The following is a 22,888-nucleotide window of genomic DNA, read 5'->3' as shown; positions in this document are numbered from 1 at the left end:
AACAATTGAGTCTTCAAAGGCCACCGTTGAGACCTGCCATCAAAGAGATTAAGTGATAAGACAGCAATAAGTACAGCAAATACTAGCAAAACTAAAAAAAAAGCTTTAAAATTTTTTTAAAACAAAACGAACAAGCGTATAAGTCAGAAAAAAGCGAGAGCTATGAACTGAAATAACTTGCTTTAATTGAAGCCTTTTTAGCAACCAATGAGACCTGTCAATAATAAGACTTGTAGTTAAGACGACAAAGTTCAAAAGAAAGAATCGAAAAACTCAAAAAATTCGATAATTATTATTGAAATCAACAAGTGTCAATGTCATAGAAAGCACTAGGGCTAAACAAAAACGATTATATCGATAAACTTAACCCCTATTAACAGCATCAGAGACCTGTCCGCAAAAAGATTAAATGAGAAGTCATCAAAAAGTACAATAAATACTTGATGAAAAGATCACTAAAACAAGTTGTTTCTAAGTTAATGAACGTAGCTAAAACCTGAGTCCGATACATTGACGACTATTACATCGCACTAAAAGTCCAATGAGAACATAAATTTTTGAGACTAAGTCAAAAAGACTGTTGAGAACAAGTAATTAAAAGGTTCATCTACGCCTCATTAGCAAACGATGAAATTAGACTAAGAGGAGACTCAGTTATTCGACTAATAAATCAACAACAAAAGAGGTTAAGAAATAAGAACATTCAAGTGTATCTTTAAAAAGGCTGTATCAGAGTCATAGAAAATTTACGCACTGAATTGAAACAATTATTTTGGTCAATTTCAGCCTCATTGACAACTGATGAAACTTAGAACTCATGAAACTATCGATCAGGCAACAAAAAAATTAGCAAAAAATCTAACACTTAAAATTCGTTAATAATGCTCGAAAAAAAACCGTGTCCAAGTAAAAAAAAACACTGACTATGAACTCAAACACTTAATTAAAAATATATATGCTTTATTCGCAAACGATAAGATTTGTCATTAGGGAGGCTAATTGAGCAAAACAATAAACTGCCTTTAACTATTGCAGAAAAAATAACTAAGCATTAAAAGAAAACATTTACAACTTTTTCAACACATTAGCATAGAACCTCGCAAAACAGGGCAGAAAGAAATCAAATTGAAAATATCTGTTTAAACAGCAATACGTCAGTCCACTTCAAATTTAACTTGAAAAAATATTCTTCAAACCTGCCCGCCAAAAGAATTGGAAAAATTCAAATGTTATTCGCATAGTAAAAATACACATACAAAAGATAACCTTTATTCCATGTAATCCAAACTATTAAATAGATTGCACAAAACATTCAAGCATCAGCACGCTATGAAGTTTTTAAGAGGAAAAGGAGAAGCACAGCCGTCAAATAGTCGTTAAAAAGAAGAGATAGAAATTGACAAGAAAAATTTTCCAAGTGTCAAAAAGAGTTCTTAGGGTGCCACTTGAGTCAGATTCTACAATAATAATTACCTCCGCTTCTGAACTGAGGGCACTTCAAATAAATACTAATACCGGCTAACAATCGCTCAAGTGGACTTTGATAACCAAATGCACTATGATTTAAAGGCCGCGTTTTATTGTTTTAAACCATTTCCATTGAGTGAATGAATTTAAAACCCTTTCAGATGAAAAAGTGAGTGATAAGTCAGAAATCCAACGCGAAAGTTGTGACCTATGTAAAAAGAAGGACAACGCTTAAATAATAGCCATTGAGAGGAGACTATTGAAAACTGAAAAAGGGAGGAAAAATGTAACAAGTTTTATCACTGTCTTCTCAAATTTCGTAAAAAATTGCTTTCTACCTAAATAATTTTATTCAGATCGTGACAAGAGCTGCCAAAAAACATCGCTCTTAATTCATTTAACAAAAACTGAAAAAAAACAAAGAATCCGTAAAACATCCCTAAAACAAGCTAAAAATCCGTGAAACAGTGGAAAAATCTTCCAATCAGTGCTAGACATCCTTTAATTGGCGAAAAGATTCAACACGCTATCATAAAATTCTGTATATTGTTAATTTAGCCTACAATAAACTTTTAGACATAAAAACTTCAAATAACAGCTTGAAAAAACAAAGCGTTCACAAAAAACTCGGTCACTGAGCCAAGATTTTTACACCTACATTTAACGCTCTGTTTCAAAAGACAGTATGAAAAAAAAACATTCTCCTTTTTCCGCTCTTCAAATATGTTCACCAAAACAACTTTTCAATTTTACCTTACTCCCTGAACTTCCGGTTTTTTTCTTTGTTCACTTGTAAAAACAGAAGTAAAAAAAATAACGAATCAGCGAGTCGTACAAAAGTCAGCGCCCCGCCAATAAGAATCCAATTCTTTGAAGTGGATTCGTATCGGGGCGCTGCCTAACGGCCCCGATACGAATAATAGCCTAACGGCCGTCATCAAAACATGAACCCACTAATGTCGGAAGAAATGAACGACAGGTGATGCAATTCAATTAGGGGGGTGTAGTCGTGAAAATTTTTCTTTATGGGTGCAAACAGAGTTTACCAGGCCGTGATTCGAACCATTGACCTCCCGCTCCCGCAGCATTGACCTCCCACTGCCCACACGACTATCGGTCCCTTCATACTTCTTTGCCGCAATCAATTTTATTTTAGCAGCAAGCTTTACTTGGGAGTAAGAGCAATATAAATCTATCAATATGAAGAACTAAAGCGTGAAAGAGTCTCTTGAGAAGTGAAAGAATGTTCTAGAAGGCAAGCGCAAAATGGTCGAGCAAAATATTTGAAAAGACCAGCACGTTTACAAACATAGCATGCAGATTCAAGAAAAATAGCCGCAATAGAAGCTTGTGGCATTCATTGAAATGAAACAACTAAAAAACAGGATTGACAAATCGACCACCAGTCCTTTATTAGACCATAAGAACTTTTGGGTTAGATTCGGACTGTCAATTTAATGACACATACGGTCTATAGGCAAAAAACCCTAAAAAAGCTTTTTCAAAAATGATATTTGAAATAAAAAAATCAAGACTAATAGTTGAGAACTAAGCATATAAATTTAGCACTACTTAGATGCACACTATGAACTAGTAAATATTCATAAAATTGAACGTTCCCTAAGTGAGTTCAGAAGTCATTTTCTTGAGTGAGGTAAGTCATGCAATTGACCTAAAAGCAGAAATGACGTCAGGTGCCCAAATCTTAGCTGCAAGTCAGTAGACGTCACTGAAGTCATTGGAATATTCAAATCCAAGAAGTCAGGAAGTCAGGCCTTAAGAATCATTGATGGAGACGACGAGTTAAAAACAGCAAGACAAATCCTGAAATACAATTAATCAACATAAAAAAACAACTGCTATGAACTCAAACTGCCAACTAAATTCCTCAGTTTTTCATTAAGAACCTGTCATTAAATAATAAGGGATAAAGGATACAATTACATCAAACAATTGAGTCTTCAATGGCCACCGTTGAGACCTGTCATCAAAGAGATTAAGTGATAAGACAGCAATAAGTACAGCAAATACTAGCGAAACTAAAAAAAGCTTTAAGATTTTTTAAAACAAAACGAACAAGCGTATAAGTCAGAAAAAAGCGAGAGCTATGAACTGAAATGACTTGTTTTAATTGAAGCCTTTTTAGCAACCAATGAGACCTGTCAATAATAAGACTAGTAGTTAAGACGACAAAGTTCAAAAGAAAGAATCGCAAAACTCAAAAAATTCGATAATTATTGAAAACAACTAGTGTCAATGTCATAGAAAGCACTAGGTTTAAACAAAAACAATTATATCGATAAACTTAACCCCTATTAACAGCATCAGAGACCTGTCCGCAATGAGATTAAATGAGAAGTCATCCAAAAGTACAATAAATACTTGCAGAAAAGATCACTAAAACAAGTTGTTTCTAAGTTAATGAACGTAGCTAAAACCTGAATGCGATACATTGACGACAATTACATCGCACTAAAAGTCCAATGCGAACATTAAATTTTGAGACTAACTTAAAAAAAAACTGTTGAGAACACAAGTAATTAAAAGGTTCATCTATGCCTCATTAGCAAACGATGAAATTAGACAAAAGGAGACTCAGTTATTCGACTAATAAATCAACAACAAAAGAGGGTAAGAAATAAGAACATTCAAGTGTATCTTGAAAAAAGTCTGTGTCAGAGTCACAAAGTTTACGCACTGAATTGAAACAATTATTTTGGTCAATTTCAGCCTCATTGACAACTGATGAAACTTATAACTCATGAAACTATCGATCAGGCAACAAAAAGTTTAGCAAAAAATCTAACATTTAAAATTCGTTAATAATGCTAAAAAAAACAGTGTCCAAGTAAAAAAACACTGACTATGAACTCAAACACTTAATTAAAATTATATATGCATTATTCGCAAACGATAAGATTTCTCATTAGGGAGACTAATTGAGCAAAACAATAAACTTCCTTTAACACATGCGGAAAAAATAACTAAGCATTAATAGAAAACATTTACAACTTTTTCAACATATTAGCCTAGAACCTCGGAAAACAGGGCAGAAAGAAATCAAATTGCAAATATCTGTTTGTCGTTAAAAAGAAGAGATAGAAATTGACAAGAAAAATTTTCGAAGTGTCGAAAAGAGTTCTTAGGGTGCCACTTCAGTCAGATTCTACAATAATAATTACCTCCGCTTCTGAACTGAAGGCACTTCAACTAAATACTAATACCGGCTAGCAATCGCTCAAAAGGACTTTGATAACCAAATGCACTATGATTTAAAGACCGGGTTTTATTGTTTTAAACCGTTTCTTTTGATTTTTCGCCTTAGACCTTGACTGCATTCAATATACTGCGTAGATCATTGAGTGAATGGATTTAAAACCCTTTCAGATGAAAAAGTGAGTGATAAGTCAGAAATCCAACGCAAAAACTGTGACCTATGTAAAGCAAAAAACTTCATCAGGAGGTAAATAAAAAAGGACAACGCCTAAATAATAGCCATTGAGAGGAGACTATTGAAAACTGAAAAATGGAGGAAAAATTTAACAAGTTTTATCACTGTCTTCTCAAATTTCGTCAAAAATTGCTTTCTACCTAAATAATTTTATTCAGATCGTGACAAGAGCTGCCAAAAAACATCGCTCTTAAATCATTCAACAAAAATTGAAAAAAAAACAAAGAATCCGTAAAACATCCCTAAAACAAGCTAAAAATTCGTGAAACAGTGGAAAAATCTTCCAATTAGTGTTAAACATCCTTTAATTGGCAAAAAGATTCAACACGCTATCGTAAAATTCTGTATATTGTTAATTTAGCCTACAATAAACTTTTAGGCATAAAAACTTCAAAAAACAGCTTGAAAAAGCAAAGCGTTAACAAAAAACTCGGTCCCTGAGCCAAGATTTTTACACCTAAATTTAACGCTCTGTTTCAAAAGACATTATGAAAAAAAAACATTCTCCTTTTTCCGCTCTTCAAATATGTTCACCAAAACAACTTTTCAATTTTACCTTACTCCCCGAACATCCGGTTTTTTTGTTTGTTCACTTGTAAAAAAGAACTAGAAAATCATAGCGCCTCAGCGAGTCGTACAAAAAAGAGCGCCCCGATACGAATTCAATTCTTTGAAAACTAAAAAAAGGAGAGCACTTAAATAATAACGGCCGTCATCAAAACATGAACCCACTAGTGTCGGAAGAATTGCTCTTTGAAGTGGATTCGTATCGGGGCGCTGCCTAACGGCCCCGATACGAATAATAGCCTAACGGCCGTCATCAAAACATGAACCCACTAATGTCGGAAGAAATGAACTACAGGCGATGCAATTCAATTAGGGGGGTGTAGCCGAGAAATTTTTTCTATATGGGTGCAAACAGAGTTTACCACGCCGTGATTCGAACCATTGACCTCCCGCTCCCGCAGCATTGACCTCCCACTGCCCACTCGACTATCGGTCCCTTCATACTTCATTGCCCCAATCAATTTTATTTTAGCAGCAAGCTTTACTTGGGAGTGAGAGCAATATAAATCTATCAATATGAAGAACTAAAGCGTGAAAGAGTCTCTTGAGAAGTGAAAGAATGTTCTAGAAGACAAGCGCAAAATGGTCGAGCAAAATATTTGCAAAAAAGACCAGCACGTTTACAAACATAGCATGCAGATTCAAGAAAAATAGCCGCAATAGAAGCTTGTGGCATTCATTGAAATGAAACAACTAAAAAATAGGATTGACAAATCGACCACCAGTCCTTTATTAGACCATAAGAACTTTTGGGTTAGATTCGGACTGTCAATTTAATGACACATACGGTCTATAGGCAAAAAACCCTAAAAAAGCTTTTTCAAAAATGATATTTGAAATAAAAAAATCAAGACTAATAGTTGAGAACTAAGCATATAAATTTAGCACTACTTAGATGCACACTTTGATCTTTAACTAGAACATGTTCAAAAAATAAGTTCAATAAAAGAATTCAGAAGACATTTTTTGAATGAGGTTGCTTGTTTTTGTTGTTCTTGTGTTGTTTTGTTGGTAAACCTCATTACTAACAACTCTCATTTGCATCTTAAACAGGAGTAAATGATTGTCAGGTCATAATTTAAAAAAAAATTCTTTGAATTGTATTTCAAAACTTGTCCCGCTTTTTTTTAATTTTTAATTCGTCGTCTCCAACAATGATTCTTACGAGCTGACTTCTTGGAATTGACTTTTTCAATGAGTTCAGTGATCTCCACTGCTTTGCAGTTAAAATTTGTGTCCATGATTTCATATCTGCCTTTAGGTCAATTGCGTGACTTAGACTGAAAATTCAACTGTTATTTTTTGAAAAGACAGGATTAACATTAAAAAACAACTGACATGATCTCAAACTGTCAGCTGTATTCCACTACTTCTCATTATCAACCTTTTGCATTAGCAACCGAGTGATACAATTACATCAAATAATTGAGTCCTCAAGGACTACCATTGAGACCTGTCATCAATGAGATTAATTGAAAAGACAGCAAAAAGTACAACAAATACCAGCAAAAATGAAAAACACTAAGATCTTTTTTGAAAACGAACAAGCGTATAGGTCGCAAAAAACCATAGCTATGAACTGAAATGACTTGCTTTAGTTAAAGCGTTTTAAGAAAATCAATCACAATTGTCAACAATGAGACTAAGAGCTAAGACGACAAATTTGAAAAGAAAAACACGAATAATTCGATAATTATTATTGAAAACAATAAAAGTCATAGAAAGCACTAGCTTTGGAAAAAAACTATTAAATCAATAAACCTGACCTCTATTAACAGCACCAAAGCACTGTCCCCAATAAAACATCAAAAAGTACAAGAAATACTTGCAGAACTCAAAAATTCACTCAAATTTTTTGAGAAAAAGTAGTGTCGAAATCTACTGGCTATTAAATCGAGCCATTAATTAGGTTTTTTATGCCACATCAGCAACCAATCAGACCTGTCATTAAAGATACTAAATGAAAAGACAAAAGATAATTTGAAAAAAGGGGCAAAATCTAAAAATCAATCTTGTTTTATGGCAAATAGTGGCAAAGTCATAAAAAGTTTTAGCTGCCTCTGAATGAATTCAAGCAAAGGCAAATAGGCACAATAAGAACACATATTTACCGTCTAAAAAGCACTAAAGTATAGGAAAGTCTGAAAACAGAAGTCAAATGGACGCACCTGAAAAAAAATTCATCTCAAAAACCGCCAATTTGTTCAAACACCAATTTCTCACTCCACTTCAAAGTTTTTTGAAAAAATTCACACCTCAAAGCTACTCGACTTTTTGCTTCCTTTAATATTTCAGTGTGACCAAAATCACCACTCTAAATTGACTTTTCACTGACGTGAAGAAGCCGAAAAAAGCGTGAACAGATCTTAGAAACATAGCGGTACAAGTCCTGGCGTACAATTCAAAGAATTTTCATTGACTAAACAAAAAACTAGAACTAGAACGGACTATGAGCGAACTGGGAAAAGCATTTCTAAAAAATGAGATAAAAATGAAAAAAACACAGAAAATCAATGTCAAAATGCCGCATGTCAACGAAAAACCACCAGCGAGAAAGAGAAACTTAGTTCAAAGCAAAAAAAAACTAGGCCTAGAATGAACTATGAGTAGAGTGGGAAAACCATTTAGAAAAAAAAATCCAATCCAAAAAATTCAAAAAAAAAACAGTAAAAATCGAAGTGAAACTGCCGCATGTGAACAAAAAACAACTAGCGAGAAAGCCAATTTTTGTTCAAACACGGTTTTCTCACTCTTCTTAAAATTAGAGCGAAAAAATTTCACGGCGCAAAACCACTTGGTTATTCGCTCTTTTTCCTGTTTCGGCGCGACCAAAATCACTACTCCAATTTGACTTCAAAAATCATGAAAATGTGTGAACAGATCTTAAAAAAAGGCAGCGCCCCAATACAATTCAAATTCTTTGAATTGTAAAAAGGAGAGCGCATAAATAGCCGTTTGAGAGGCTGACGGCGGCCATTAATAGAGAATCAATTGAAATGTTACCCCTAATTTGGCTGATTTGCTTTGGCTTCGTAATGTGTTCAGTCTCCTTCAGACCCTGTCTCATCTTGAGATTGGTCTCTCCATCCAACTCTGCTGTCTCTATGTAACACACTGCGTGGTTCTCACTCGATGACAATATCACCATATCCGCCTATGACACAACACATCAAACAAATAGCAGTTTTTTTAATGACAAATCATGACTATGTTTTATTCCTTTCTCTCTATCATCCCAATAGTAAGATCTCTTGTTCCATGACAATAAAAAAACAATTAAGAGGCTCAAAATGATGGCATGAATGTTGCTTAACATTTGCATTTTCATAATTACAACCGTTACAAACAAAAGTTAAGGTAAAGTTTCCTAACAAAATTAAGGTATTTTTTCACCTTAACTCAATTTAAGGCAAAGTTAAGGTAATTTACCTTAACTCCGGTAAGGTAAATTTACCTAGACCTTTTCAGTGTGTGAATTATGGTCCTTTTAATTAATTAAATCAAACTTTGACCATAACTTATTGTTTCTGGAAAATGAGCAGCGATAAGAAAGTGACAGTGACTTTTTAAGAGATTGTCCCATTTTTCTTGGGGGGGGGGGGGGAATACGTGGCCTAAATGAAAGAGAAGTTCAATTTCCAATTTAACTGATGATATAAATCATTGCAAAAATTTTAAACTTTGATTTTTATCTCTACTCTCTGGTCACATTAGTTAACTAGCGAAAATTTGTGTCATGTCTGTTAAAAATGAATCAAATTATTAAACTAATTGGGGTGAAAATTGCAATGGAACTAAGGCACTAATCGCCTTTGCCAAATTTCCAGTTAACTGAAGAGGTACCGATTGTAATTAGCATTTAGTTTCCCGTACTTCAGCTCATAATTACTTCAACACAAAACTAGATAATTTCAAAAGTGAACGGAATATTAGCCGAAAAAGTTGAAATCCGGGAAATTAGCAGAACTATTTTCTGATTTAATTACCAAGAGCAAAAAATTAGAACGTGATCCAACGGACGTGTTGATCGCAGTAATATCGGTGCGGTCTTAAATCTAATGGGTTTCAAAACAATGCCTCCTAATTGGCTAGTATGTCATTCGGCTATAATTCCACTCGGCCAATAATCACGTTGCCATTTTTAAATGTACCGCCAGACATGCACCCACAAAGTCGACATATAATTAAGTCGACACGTTTCCCTCGTAACACTCAATCTCCCCTTTTTTGACCATTTTCAAGAATTAAATTCTTACATAGTCTGAGATTTTTTTTAGGCAAATTCGTTTTCGTGAGGCGTCGATTCTTTGCACTCTGGACAGCAGACGCTGCAAAATCTTTTCAAGCCTTTTGAGCTGCTATTTTCAGAACTGGTTGGTAAACTCGAATTGAACGATCTTCTTCAGTTTAATTAGTTGATTTAATTGATCTCTTATTTCAAACGCTAATTTAGTCAAATTTTTGCAAAATAGTAAAATTCAAAATTCGTCAGATCCTTAAGCGCCTCTTCTCTTGATTTCAAAACTCAATTTTTACATCAGCATCAGTTTGAAAAAAAAACTTTTTCTAAATTTTTGCTTATTTAATCGTCTCTTACTTAATTGCACCCGACTTTTAATTGTAATTAAACAAACCGATAAGATATGGACTTTGAATTTTCATTTGGACGCTCCGCCAAGCCTAAGGCCCGTTTAATCGAATCGGGACGGGGCAAACCTCAATTGCTACATAACGGTTACTCCTACCGTAAGCACCGTAATTTAGTTCAGGGAGATACAGTGTGGCGATGCACAAAAATAGGATGCCAATCTCGATTCAGAGCAGCGCCTGAAACCAACTCAGTACAAGTAATTAGAGACATCAACACTTCAGCAAATTCCTGTAAACGGTATAAATAGTAGCGATATTTAAAGCTCTAATTGAATTTATATTTAATAATTAGCATTGGTTCATCAGCGTACAGATTATTTGGTAATCTACTTATAGTTATTTTGGATTTTGAATTTTTTGCCCAACGCTCAACCCCTTCCTAACCCTGAATGTTTTTTTTAAAATCCCATTTGAACTTTTTTGCATTCCATGTGTATTGGACAGGCCTCTGTTATAAGTTAACGTTTTGGCTAGAATTTAGTTCGTCTCTTGCAAGTTTTGAGTCTTCTATTTATTAACTAGGGGAGGATCTTCGACTCCAATTTCAAATGCACACCAGTTCCGATCTCAGAAATGGACATCCAAGATCACAACCACAAAGCCAATCATCTGGACAACTCAATTCGGTTGCTTCGAAGTCTTGTCAAAACAAAAGCCAGGCAATTCCCCGGATTCAAGCCAAAAATTTTGATAGACCTGGCACTGAGGGAGATAGATTGGGAACACAGGGCAAAATTACCCAAAACGGAAGCTCTGGAACGAGTCATTACTCGCTGGAGAAGTTCACAACTACGTGAACAATGTACGGAAAGGGCTGTTTCAAATGAACACCAAAACTATGCACAGTCAAACAAAGAAGTTGAGACGTTCAAATCGGTTTCTGAAGCAATAAGAGAAAAATTTGACTGCTCATCGGAACCAGAAGATTATCTGGACCAGGTTCTGGATCTCACACTTCCTGGGGTTTTCCTGGGTGTGATACAGGGAGGCAATAATGATGGTCGCCTTACGTGGAATGGAACTCTAGACTTATCAGTTGCAGGGAACTTGCGACCTTTTTTAAATCCAGTTGTTTAACACCATTTACGCATTTTCATACACAGCTTAGTTAAAGAGCAGTTGTTGTGAATTAAAATGAACATTGAGTGAACCAAATATTTGAATATTATTTTGTTGTCAGTTCAGTGAATTAGTTCAGCAATTTTTAGTTCTTAATCTCAAATTTATCAATTTGTTTGTAGTTATTCTGTATCCCTGTTAGGGCTAATGTGTTGAATTTGAGTTATTGTTCGATACGTAACTTTTTACGTCTGAGCACGTTATTAGTATTAACAGAAAAAACTAATCTGATAATTATAGTTTTAGAATTTGTCCAGAACTTCAAAAATAGACCGCACAAATTATGGCAATCAGAAAGTACAAAAAATATTAAATTGTTTAAAATACTTTTCAAAGGCATTCACGTGAATAATTTAAAGCTACCGAAAAAGAAAACGTACCAATATTTGCGCGAGTTGAGGATAAACAACATCGCGAAAATGCACGAAATCATTACGAAGTAGAGGTATAACCAAATCGTCACGGGCAGATATACCCGATGCGTGTATCTCATGTTCGTTTTTACTATGTTAATACATTGAAAATGAAACAAAATTGCGGAAAATAGCTACTTTAGCAAAAACCGGAAAAATAGAAGGGCAATTATCAACCCGTGTTCGCAAAATTGTCCTAATCCTAGCCGCGAAAAACAAGTACAAACTTTATAACCTATTTTTCGCACGGCTTGTATCACGCATCTGCTCCATTTATGTATCGATTTTTCGCACGCAATGTAGCTCGATTTTGCATATAATCCGCAATTAAGCCTAGCTTAATTACTACTTATTTAATTAAGCCTAACTTATTACTACTAGTAGTACTTTATCACTACTTTATTACTACTGATAGTAGTACTACTTATTCCTACTTATTAGTACTATTTATTACTACCTATTAAAATCGGCCAGTCCCACATTGATATACAAAGCCTTTGATGTAAGAGGGATTTTTCGGAAAAAAATCAGTTTTTGCGGTTGCAAGTATTTAAAGCACTTTAAAGCTTTGAAAGCTTCAATTATATCTTTTTTAAGGGCTTATTGCATGCTCAAAATGCGCGCGAATAATAGATACCTAAATTGAGCGGAAACGTGCTACAAGACTTGTAACCTACTTTTCGTTCCGAATGTTCTTTTATTTTGCAAAATTGGCGGAACCCCTTTTGCGAAAAGTAAGATATAAAGGAATTTTCCTAACTTCGTTCATTGTAAGTATCTAATTTTCGAACCAATTTTACTAAGGCGGAAATTTTGGGGTATACCTCTGCGTCGTAATGATTCTAAAGATCTTCATTTTTAGTTCTTTAGCTGTTTTTCTACGAAGTCAATTGCTATATTCACATAATGATAGATCGTGAATAGAATCCAGCGGTTATTGCAGTACCTCCTTTAAGTTTTTTTAGTTGGTGTTCGCCTAATTTCCACAAAACCTTTTTTTCATAACTTTCGCCCAATGACTATAAAAAAACTATCTTTGCCTAATCGAGTTTTCGCCTAAGATCCTGCGCCCCATTTTTACACCCTTAATCGCGCGCGATAAGGTTAGCTAATTACAAAATCTGATTCAAAATTTTTTAGACAAGGCAAAAAATAAGCAAGTCAAGCGTGAAATAGTGCACCGAAAAGATGGACGAGAAGGACCTTTTCTACATTTTTTCTGGCTTCAATGTCTTCATAATCAACAAATACAAACAAAAACTGACAAAAGATGAGAAATCTCGAACCAAGAGGAACTTTCTTAAGGGCTAAAAAGAGAAACATATAACATACACTTTGAATCAATTTAGGTAGAAACACAAAAATGCTTTTAATTTTTGGTGTCAAAATCTTCAAAGCTAATAAACGCAGTTAACGACCAACTGTACAGTTTATTCCACATCAAACAAAATCTTCTGATTCACAAAAGACTCTCAAAGAGAACTGACGCAAAAAAAAACTTTGTAAAAAGATAGCTTGAACAACAGTAATATGAGCTTATGTCAAACAACACTAGCTGAAAAAATTACTAATCCCCAGACGCCAATATTGCTGTAGACCAATAATAATTATAATGGGGAAATGAGACCAAACTTGGCGCTATTTTTATTTGACGATTAGCAGTTCAAGAACAGTCAAGACAAACTGGAAACTTCAAAATGGAAACACATAATTGCTTGAAACAGTGTTCGAGAGTATTTAGTAACATTAACTTAGCAGCTCAATCATGTAAAGTACATATAAATTCAGAAAAGTGACAAAGATAACCCGTCAAATGAGATACTTTTTCGCTATAGTAAAACGACGAGGCTCATTAAGGTGCGTTCGCACATAATGTTCCGAACCCGCTCATCCACATTTTCGGCTTAATTGTCCACCAAATTAAGAAGGATTTTTTGTTGAAAATAACTGGTGTATGAAAAAAAAAATGCGTCCAACTCAAATCGCTCAGTTGAATTTTAAAAAAACGCCGCTTTAGTGGGCCGTGGAGATTTGCCCTTATTAAGAATACGAGACAAGACAAACAACAAAATCAAATAACAACATAACAGTAATAACATCCAAAACTCGATGCCTGTCTGGAGAAAAGCTTAAAAACCAAATCTAAATAGCGACAGATAAAACCTGAATTCAACAAAACAGCCAGTTCGTTGTTTTTTACTAGAAAAAAGCGGAACCAGTCCTTAATGAGACTCGGTAACAAGTAGATAAAAACAACAAAAGCGGCTAACATAAAAATTACGTTCATAATTTTTGAAAACAAATGGTTCCAGAGTAATGAAATTCAGAAGATAAACAAATAAATTGAAACCATCAAATACGTTTGTAATACAACCATCTATAATCCCATTATATAAGATATTGGGAACTGTCATTATTAAGATTTTTATACAACTACAAAACAAACATTAAATACAGAAAAACAAAAACACAACAAAATATTTGCGAGAAAACGATGACAAAGCTGTTATGACCATAATCTTTGACCAAAGACTAAGAAATGTCTGGCTGCGCGTTTTTCGACTGCCAATAAAGTGAAGTGATTCCTCATTAATTAGACTATAGCACGTAATAACAGAGCAAAATTAAAAACAAGGTTTGTATTTTTCGAAAACAATTAATTTAAAGGCCATGAAAACCATTAGCTATAAATTGAAAACACAAATTAGGTTTGTTCATTCCTCTAAAAAAGGCCATTGACAGTTTTTGTGATCAGAATATGTCCTACGTCAAATACAAACAAAAAATCAAATTTTTTTCAAAAAATCAGTGTCAAAGCCGTTAAACCATAAAGAATTTGCTTAAAACAAGTCAAATTTCAATTTCCTTCTATGACAACGTTGCGATATGTGGCCTGCAATTAGAGAATAGGTAACAAAACAGACAAAAAAGAACGTTATTATCCATATTTAAAAATTACTTTTTTAAAACAATTATTTTTAAAGTCATTAAAACAATAAACAGTAAGTTTAAAATAATAAACAGGTTCACTTATTTCTCAAAAGGAAGCCCATGAGAACTGTCATTTATCAGAAAATGTCATATATTAAAAAAATAACGTAAAATACAGACAAAAAACAGGAGAAGAAAATTGGAAAAACCGGTGTCATAACCGTTATAAATATCATCAATTCGCTGAAGCCTTTAGATGTGATCAATTGCACTTTTTTCGACGCCATTAATGTGATATGTGACCTGTCATAAGAGAGAATACTTAATTAACGCAAAAAAAGAAAAAAAGAACAGAAGATGCAAAGTCAACAAATACTGAATTTTCATAAAAACAATTTTTTTCACAGTCATGAAAACCATCAGCTATAAACTCAAATCATTAAATAAGATCAAATCAGCAACGGAATCCATTGAGACCTGTTATTACTCAATAAACGTCATACGTTTAAAAAATAACCTAAAACAGACAAAAAACAAAACATATATTAATTTTTTTTGGCGAAAAACCGGTGTCGAATAAGTTAACAACGAAAAATCACTGAAAATAATTTTTTTCAATTGCACCTACCTTAGATGCTAAAAACACATCTGACTGGAACAAGACTTGATAACAAAAACACAAAAAACAAAACAAAACATACGAAGAAAAAATCGTTTTCGAAAACAATTATATTTAAAATTAAAATATTCATTTATGTTTGTCTATTCGCCCGAGGAAGCCACTGAGACCTGCCACTAAGCAGAATTTGTCATACTTTACAGTAGCAAATAAAGTAAAAATGGATCTTTTTTGGCGGAAAACCGTTTTAGAAGTTAATTAAACCATGATCATGTCACTTAAAAATATATCTCCAAATGCAACTCCGTCTGACAATGAAAAGTGACATTTACCTGTGATTAGTGAGACTAGGTAACAGAGAGCCAAAAAGAACAGATGTAAAAAAAAATCCTGTACATTTCTTGAAAAAATTATCTTTAAAGTGATGAGAACCATCAGCTAACAACTATTATCAGTAAAAAGGCTCATGTGTTCCTCCATTGACAGAGGGCATTGACTATCATCCATTCCATAAAAATTTTCAATTGAGCCTAAATCAGAACACGAATAAAGTGATAAGTGACCTATAAAAAAATGATAACGCGATAAAAGCAGAAAAAAACCTGAAAAATTGGCAAATGTCCAAAAAGCAATTGTTTGTCGAAACTAATAGTATCGAAGCCAGAAAATTTTCTTGGAGCGCAAAGCCATAATAGAGACTAAAAGTTAATAAGGTAGAAGAAGAATTTGCTCTGTGCTGAACTCAAGCGACGAGTTGTCCAAAACAAGGGAAAAATAGTAGTAAAATAGTAGCAACTTAAATTTCATTTTCCCTCTATGACAACGTTGTGATATGTGGCCTGCAATTAGAGATTAGAAAACAAAACAGACAAAAAAGAACATTATTATCCATATTTAAAAATTACTTTTTTAAAACAATTATTTTTAAAGTCATTAAAACAATAAACAGTAAGTTTAAATTAATAAACAGGTTCACTTATTTCTCGAAAGCAAGCCCATGAGAAATGTCATTTATCAGAAAATGTCATATATTAACAAAAATAACGTAAAATACTGACAAAAAACAAAGAAGAAAATTGGAAAAACCGGTGTCATAACCGTTATAAATATAATCAAATCGCTGAAAACTTCAGATATGATCAATTGCACTTTTTTCGACGCCATTAATGTGATATGTGACCTGTAATTAGAAAGAATACTTAATTAACGCAAAAAAAGAAAAAAGGACAGAAGATGCAAAGTCAACAAATACTGAATTTTCAAAAAAAAACAATTTTTTTTCACAGTCATGAAAACCATCAGCTATAAACTCAAATCATTAAATAAGATCAAATCAGCAACGGAATCCATTGAGACCTGTCATTACTCAATAAACGTCATACGTTTAAAAAATAACTTAAAACACAGACAAAAATTAAAACATATATTAATTTTTTTTTGGCGAAAAACCGGTGTCGAATAAGTTAACAGCGAAAAATCACTGAAAATCACTTCCTTAGATGCTAAAAACACGTCTGACTGGAACAAGACTTGATAACAAAAACACAAAAAAAACAAAACAAAAGATGCGAAGAAAAAATCGTTTTCGAAAACAATTATTTTTAAAATTAAAATATTCAATTATGTTTGTCTATTCGCCCGAGGAAGCCACTGAGACCTGCCACTAAGTAGAATTTGTCATACTTTCAAATACAGTAAAAAATGGATCTTTTTTGGCGGAAAACCGTTATAAAAGTTAATTAAACCATGATCATGTCACTTAAAAATATATCTCCAAATGCAACTCCGTCCAAGAATGAAAAGTGACATTTACCTGTGATTAGTGAGACTAGGTAACAGAGAGCCAAAAAGAACAGATGTAAAATAAAAAAATCCTGTACATTTCTTGAAAAAATTATCTTTAAAGTGATGAGAACCATCGGCTAACAACTGTTATCAGTAAAAAGGCTCATGTGTTCCTCCATTGACAGAGGGCATTGAAACCTCGTTTTACTAAAAAATTCTCATACAATTACAAGAAAAAGGCAATTAAAGACAAAGTGAGAAAAATTGCATTAAATTCTTCTAGAAAACGGTGTCGATGCCGTTAAAACTATCATCCATTCCATAAAAATTTTCAATTGAGCCTAAATAAGAACACCAATAAAGTGATAAGTGACCTATAAAAAAATGATAACGCGATAAAAGCAGAAAAAAACCTGAAAAATGGGCAAATGTCCAAAAATCAATTGTTTGTCGAAACTAATAGTATCGAAGCCAAAAATTTTCTTGGAGCGCAAAGCCATAATAGAGACTGAAAGTTAATAAGGTAGAAGAACAATTTGCTCTGCTGAACTCAAGCGACGAGTTGTCCGAAACAAGGGAAAAAATAAAAGTAAAGCTCTATAATCCAGTGTTTATTTTGAAAAAAAATGATTTTAAAAGTCAAAACGACAATGAGCTTTCGACTGAAAGAACATTACCTGGTAATTGTCCATGAAGCCAATTGATCCCGACAATAGTGAGCCTTGATTTGAAACGTTCTTTTCACTAGTGAACATAAAAAAGGCAATAGCAATAATTTTTTAGAAAAAAAACAATCCCTGATTACAATTCAGGTTATTAATTGATTTTAGAATGCAACGATCAGAACAAAACAAGCCCCGCTATTACTGTTCGCTCATTCAAATTTGGCAATTTCCCAGTGTAATGGATATAGCTAATTTGACAAAAAAAGTTCAATTGTCAGAGAAAGATGATGCCGTTTGTATAGATATCGAGTTATATTAGCTAAAAACCGGCAAAAATTTATACCCAGACCCCATTCAAAGAAAGCGGAGAAGTAAGTCAGCCCTTATCTTAGGTGAAGCAAAATGTGTCACCATTTACAGGCTGTTCACTTCCGGTAAATTTAAGCAAAGTTGACTAAAAACGCTTATTTCTTGCAACTCGATGAAAAAGAGACTGATTTTTTTGAAATTTGTAGCAATAAATTTCTCCAAAAAAAGAGATGAAAAATTTCAACGACACTCTTCTATCTTCAGAAAACAAACCAACAACACCTTTTTGAAACAATTATCATATTTTAGGAAAACTGAAAAAAAAGGAAAAAATTCCGGAAAATGTGAATAAAAACAAGGGAATTTCAACTAATATTCACAAAATTGGACTTAAACCTCATTAACTCCCTGAAATGAGGCAAATCAAAAAAAATTTAATTGATTACATATTTTACGCTGGACAGTCTTTTAACTGATAACACTCACAGCTCTCTATGATGAACACATCGATCGAACAAATTGACTGAACAAAAAAAAATCCATTTGAATATATAATTCCTCCCCCACTAAAGTGGGTCGGAACAAAAACATGGCAAAAAAAGGACTGCGTGCCTGGTTAAATTCCAAAGAATATCTCATTTCTACACCGTAAGTTCAGCATAGAGTGATTAGAGTCAAAAGCAAACAACCATAGACAAATTGTTTTACATTAAAACCAACAAAGGAGGAACAAAGCTTATATATCAAGGTTTTGCTTACATTAAACAGAGAGAACTCAAAAATTCTATTAATTGGGAGTGCCAATAAAGAAGAAACAAAGAAGCAAGAAACAATGTAAGCACGAAACTTGGGCACATAATGTTATTAGGCAATTGTCCCACCAACATACGAACGCACAAGACTCTACGGTAATTGAGGTTTACAAAGTTAACAACCGGAATACAGAGGGCGCAATCATAAAAGAATGCGCTTCAACTCAACGCATTCTATTGAACAATGTTTTAACCCCTGGCGCCGAATGTGCAATTAAAAAACCTTCAATTTCTCACATCGAAAGACATATCCGCCATATTATACAACAACAACGAAGTGGATCTGGGCCGATTCCTAAGAGCGACGACCTTGAACTCCTCGAGAAAAACTTATCTACGAAGAATTGCGATAACTTCCTCTTTAAAGACGGAAATCTTCAGCAGTCGGAGCAAAGGTTTCTGATCTTTGGAACAGAATACAATTTGCAATTGCTCCGTGACAACAAACAATGGTTTGTTGAAAGAACTTTTAAAAGTTGTGCCGACAACTTCTACCAAATCTTTTTTGTGCATTGCCCCGACAATGGGATAACGTTGCTATGCATATATGCACTGTTGCCACACAAAAAACACCTATGTGACATTTTTGGAGTACTTAAGAGATAGTTTATCACAACACGACACATCAATGATGGACTTTGATTCTGCTTCAATAAATGCCACAACGGAAGCCTTCCCCAAAACTGAATCTCGCCGCCTCGAATGGGAGTAGAATGGGAATAGACAAAAACCACGTTTCCTCTCACAATGTGGAATGTGCATCATCGAACGATTAAGCACCTATCGAGAACCAACAATGAGATAAGAAAGTTTCCATACAGGTTTTGAATCGATGCTTCAATGTTTGGAAATTTTTGGAGGCGAAATACAGACAACAAGCGCTTCAAAAACTTACGTTGGCACAACAAAAAGGGCGGAAGCAGGTAGTTGAAAAAAGTGAGAATTACGGTAGAATAAAGCGAATTGTTTGTGCCGCATACGAATAGCAACCATTGGAATGTCTGCGAGCAACTGCTTCAGACAAGTCATTTTGAGAAACTGTTTCCATCTTTTGCTTTTTATATGTGGAATTGTGGTAGAATATAATTCATTTAATTTAATCTGATTGATTTTACATCTCTTTGACAGTCAAGTGGCGTTTCACTTCCGTCAGTGTTTTTTTCCCTAGAGGTTTCTCTCCGTGAGTTTTTGTTATAATTTTGTGTGGGTTTGTTTCCGTTGGTTTTTTTTCGAAATTGCTTTGGTGTAACTAGCTAGCCTCACGAGATAATTGAGGGTAGATTATTATCGGGCGCAATTATGGATTAGTGTCGGGCGCAACCGCAAAAACTGCTTTAAATTTTATTCTTTCGCGAACAATTAAACAGCTGTCTCAATGGAAAACACTACAATAGCAAAAAAAAACAAATGGAGTAACATCGAAGCAGTTTAAATTCCCCCAAGGATTCCAACCAGGATTTCAGTCTGCCATCTTAACCACTCAACCACCATTTTTTCCTTATTTTTTACTCAACTGCTATACATTAGCAAGATTTTTTTGAAAATGAGAGCAACTTATATCACTCAAAAACGAAGAACCAATTATAAAAAAATCACCCAAGAAGTCAAAGATTGTTCAAGAACAATATCACAAAAAATGGCCCAGCAAATTTTTCGCGTAAAAAACACACGTTAATAAAACCTTCCGCATACTTAGTTCGATAGCAATGAATAAAACTAAATTATTCGTTGAGTCGAGGTACAAAACTATTTAGGACATAAAAAAGTACAGATACGTTAGAAAAGTCGACGTCACTGAGATGTATTTATCCCATCTGGTTCCTTAAGTGCCTATTAGAAAAGTTGAGCAATTTTCAAAGACCATATAAAGTTTTATTCTGTAATTACAGAGGAAAAAGATCGCATATTTGCAGTAGAATGAGCACGCCAAATTAAAATAATAACAGGACAATTCCTGAATTACACCCCAACAAATCGAAAGAAAAACTACTCTACCTGACCAGCAGACTAATCGAACAATGTCTGCCAAACAGACAAAACAAATACGGTTTTAATCCTTTAGAGAAAAACAGATGCAAATAGTGGAAGTGTACATAACTTCAGTATACGCGTGTTGAATATAATGGTCATCGTTGAAAAATAGAGCAGAAATGGCAATTATGAAAAAAAAACCAAGAAATTATAAAATGAAAGATTCACAAGAATTCTTTGGTATCAAAAGTGGAAAGGCAGTGTTCAAATTTACTCTTAAAATCAACACCGAGCTCAGAAGAATTTTTTGAAGACTTGTGCTCAGAAATGGAAAATGACAACAAAAATTCCACAAACTTAATGAATTAATTGCAAATTTGACTAGTTCTGCATTTATATGTCTTCAAAGCCCCTTTTTTTCTTGCTGAAACCTACAAAACAATTAACTTGCAAGCTACCAGAAATCAGGCTGCATTTATGAGCAACAAACTAGGGCAAATAGAAAAATTCGTAAAAATTAGCTAGAACTAAAGAAAAGTTGCTAAAGTTCTTCATGCCATTGTTCTCATAACACAATATATTCTTCTTAAAAATAGGCAGCAACCCAAAACATAAGCTTTCAAAAAGCTTCCCAGGCCCTTAGGGATCGAAAAAAAGGACAAAATGCTTCAAAAAATTGATCAAAAAGTTGCTGAAGATGGTGATTTTATTATATTGCAAAAAATTTCGTTATTGTTAAAAACTAAGCAGTAACCTATTTTGAAGCCCCCCAAAATTTAATTTGCCCCTACGGAACTCGAAAAATGATCATATTTTGATCAATTGAAAAATTGCTAAACTCGTGACATTATTATTTTGAAAACCATTCCCTTGCCACAAGAAAATATGCAATAACCTTTAATCAATTCTTAGAGTTTCACTTGCCCATGACAATAGAAAACTGACAAAAAACCGTTAAAAAAATCTCAGAAATTGACCAAAAAAGTGCAAAAGTGCACAACTCTGGGATCAAAAACTCCTAAAATTTAACATTTCACCTTGAAAACCTCTTATGCCTTTCCAGCAACTTCAGCACTCTAAGCACTTCCAACTTCAGCACTCTAAGCACTTCCAATCTTAAAAAACAGAGCACCGATATAATCCAATTCTCGGATTGTAATCAAAGCTACGGAAAAAATTTTAGATTCCTAAACAGTTTCTCAAGCAACTCTGTATTACCGTTTATAATCAGTCGTTATTATCCATGACAACAACTTGAATTTTACTTGCTTTCAAGCGTTGAATTGACTCAACAAAACCATTGCTATAAATTAAGCGCAATGTTTAGCATTACTCTGAATTTGACTTTGTCAAAATCTGCCGCGTTTATGTCTTATCTCAGAAACAAACATTTTTTGAGTTCAAAATCATTTAAGGAATCAGCTACCGTTTTTCACGCTTTCCGTACAATTTTCATCAACTGTAAAACTCGATAGGCATGAAGCTAGCGAGTATTCTTTTAAGGAACATGTTGATAGGCATCAATAAGCTACTTCTAGCAGATCTGTAAACCAATATTCCGTGCTGAGCAACCGGCTTGACGTAAAAATCAAATATTTTCACCACCTGTTTTGGCAGAACAATAAACTAACTCTTGACAAAGGTGCTGAGTGGACAGCGCTTGACCAATATATTCACTCTTTCGAAAAACCTACTTTTAGGATTTTGTTAACAAATTTATCTCTTCGGCCAAGAAAAGAAAACATCATTTCCGTAACAAGCAGCAGTCTTTTATTGGATGACATCCAAGAACGTAAAGGAACTTTTAGTACTATTTGAGACATCGTTCGAATCGATGTCAATTAGGAACAACCAATGTTCGGCATTGTAGAATACTACAAATTACTGCAATTGGTCATAAGATATTACGGTAACGCTTATTCATCAGCTTTTAGGACAATTAACAAACCAAAAATTTCTGATTCGTTTGAACCACGTGCGTCACTCCTACGGAGAGCGACTGAGTAGTCTGTCTCAGAAGGTCTGCAGTCAAAGAAAATAATGGATCCTCACTGCAAGCCGATGTATACAACCCTGATTTTTTAGTGACATACATCGATTCTATGCTCTCTTTTCCGCAACTTTTTCCA

General features: G+C 33.9%; 1 protein-coding gene across 3 annotated transcripts in view; it reads right to left on the bottom strand.

The window, feature by feature from the left end:
• Positions 1 to 22,888, bottom strand: part of LOC142341092 (putative phospholipid-transporting ATPase IM) — a 139,567-nt gene that overhangs the window by 82,707 nt on the left and 33,972 nt on the right. For all 3 annotated transcript variants that reach the window (XM_075391978.1, XM_075391959.1, XM_075391968.1), the window contains exon 7: positions 8,489 to 8,639. In XM_075391978.1, the coding sequence (XP_075248093.1) occupies positions 8,489 to 8,639 (151 nt within the window). The remainder of the gene's footprint in view (positions 1 to 8,488; positions 8,640 to 22,888) is intronic.

This window comes from Convolutriloba macropyga, chromosome 1 (assembly GCF_964194025.1).
Source record: "Convolutriloba macropyga chromosome 1, txConMacr16.3, whole genome shotgun sequence".
Classification (NCBI taxonomy): Eukaryota; Metazoa; Xenacoelomorpha; order Acoela; family Convolutidae; genus Convolutriloba; species Convolutriloba macropyga.
This window is presented reverse-complemented; position numbering and strand designations above follow the sequence as displayed.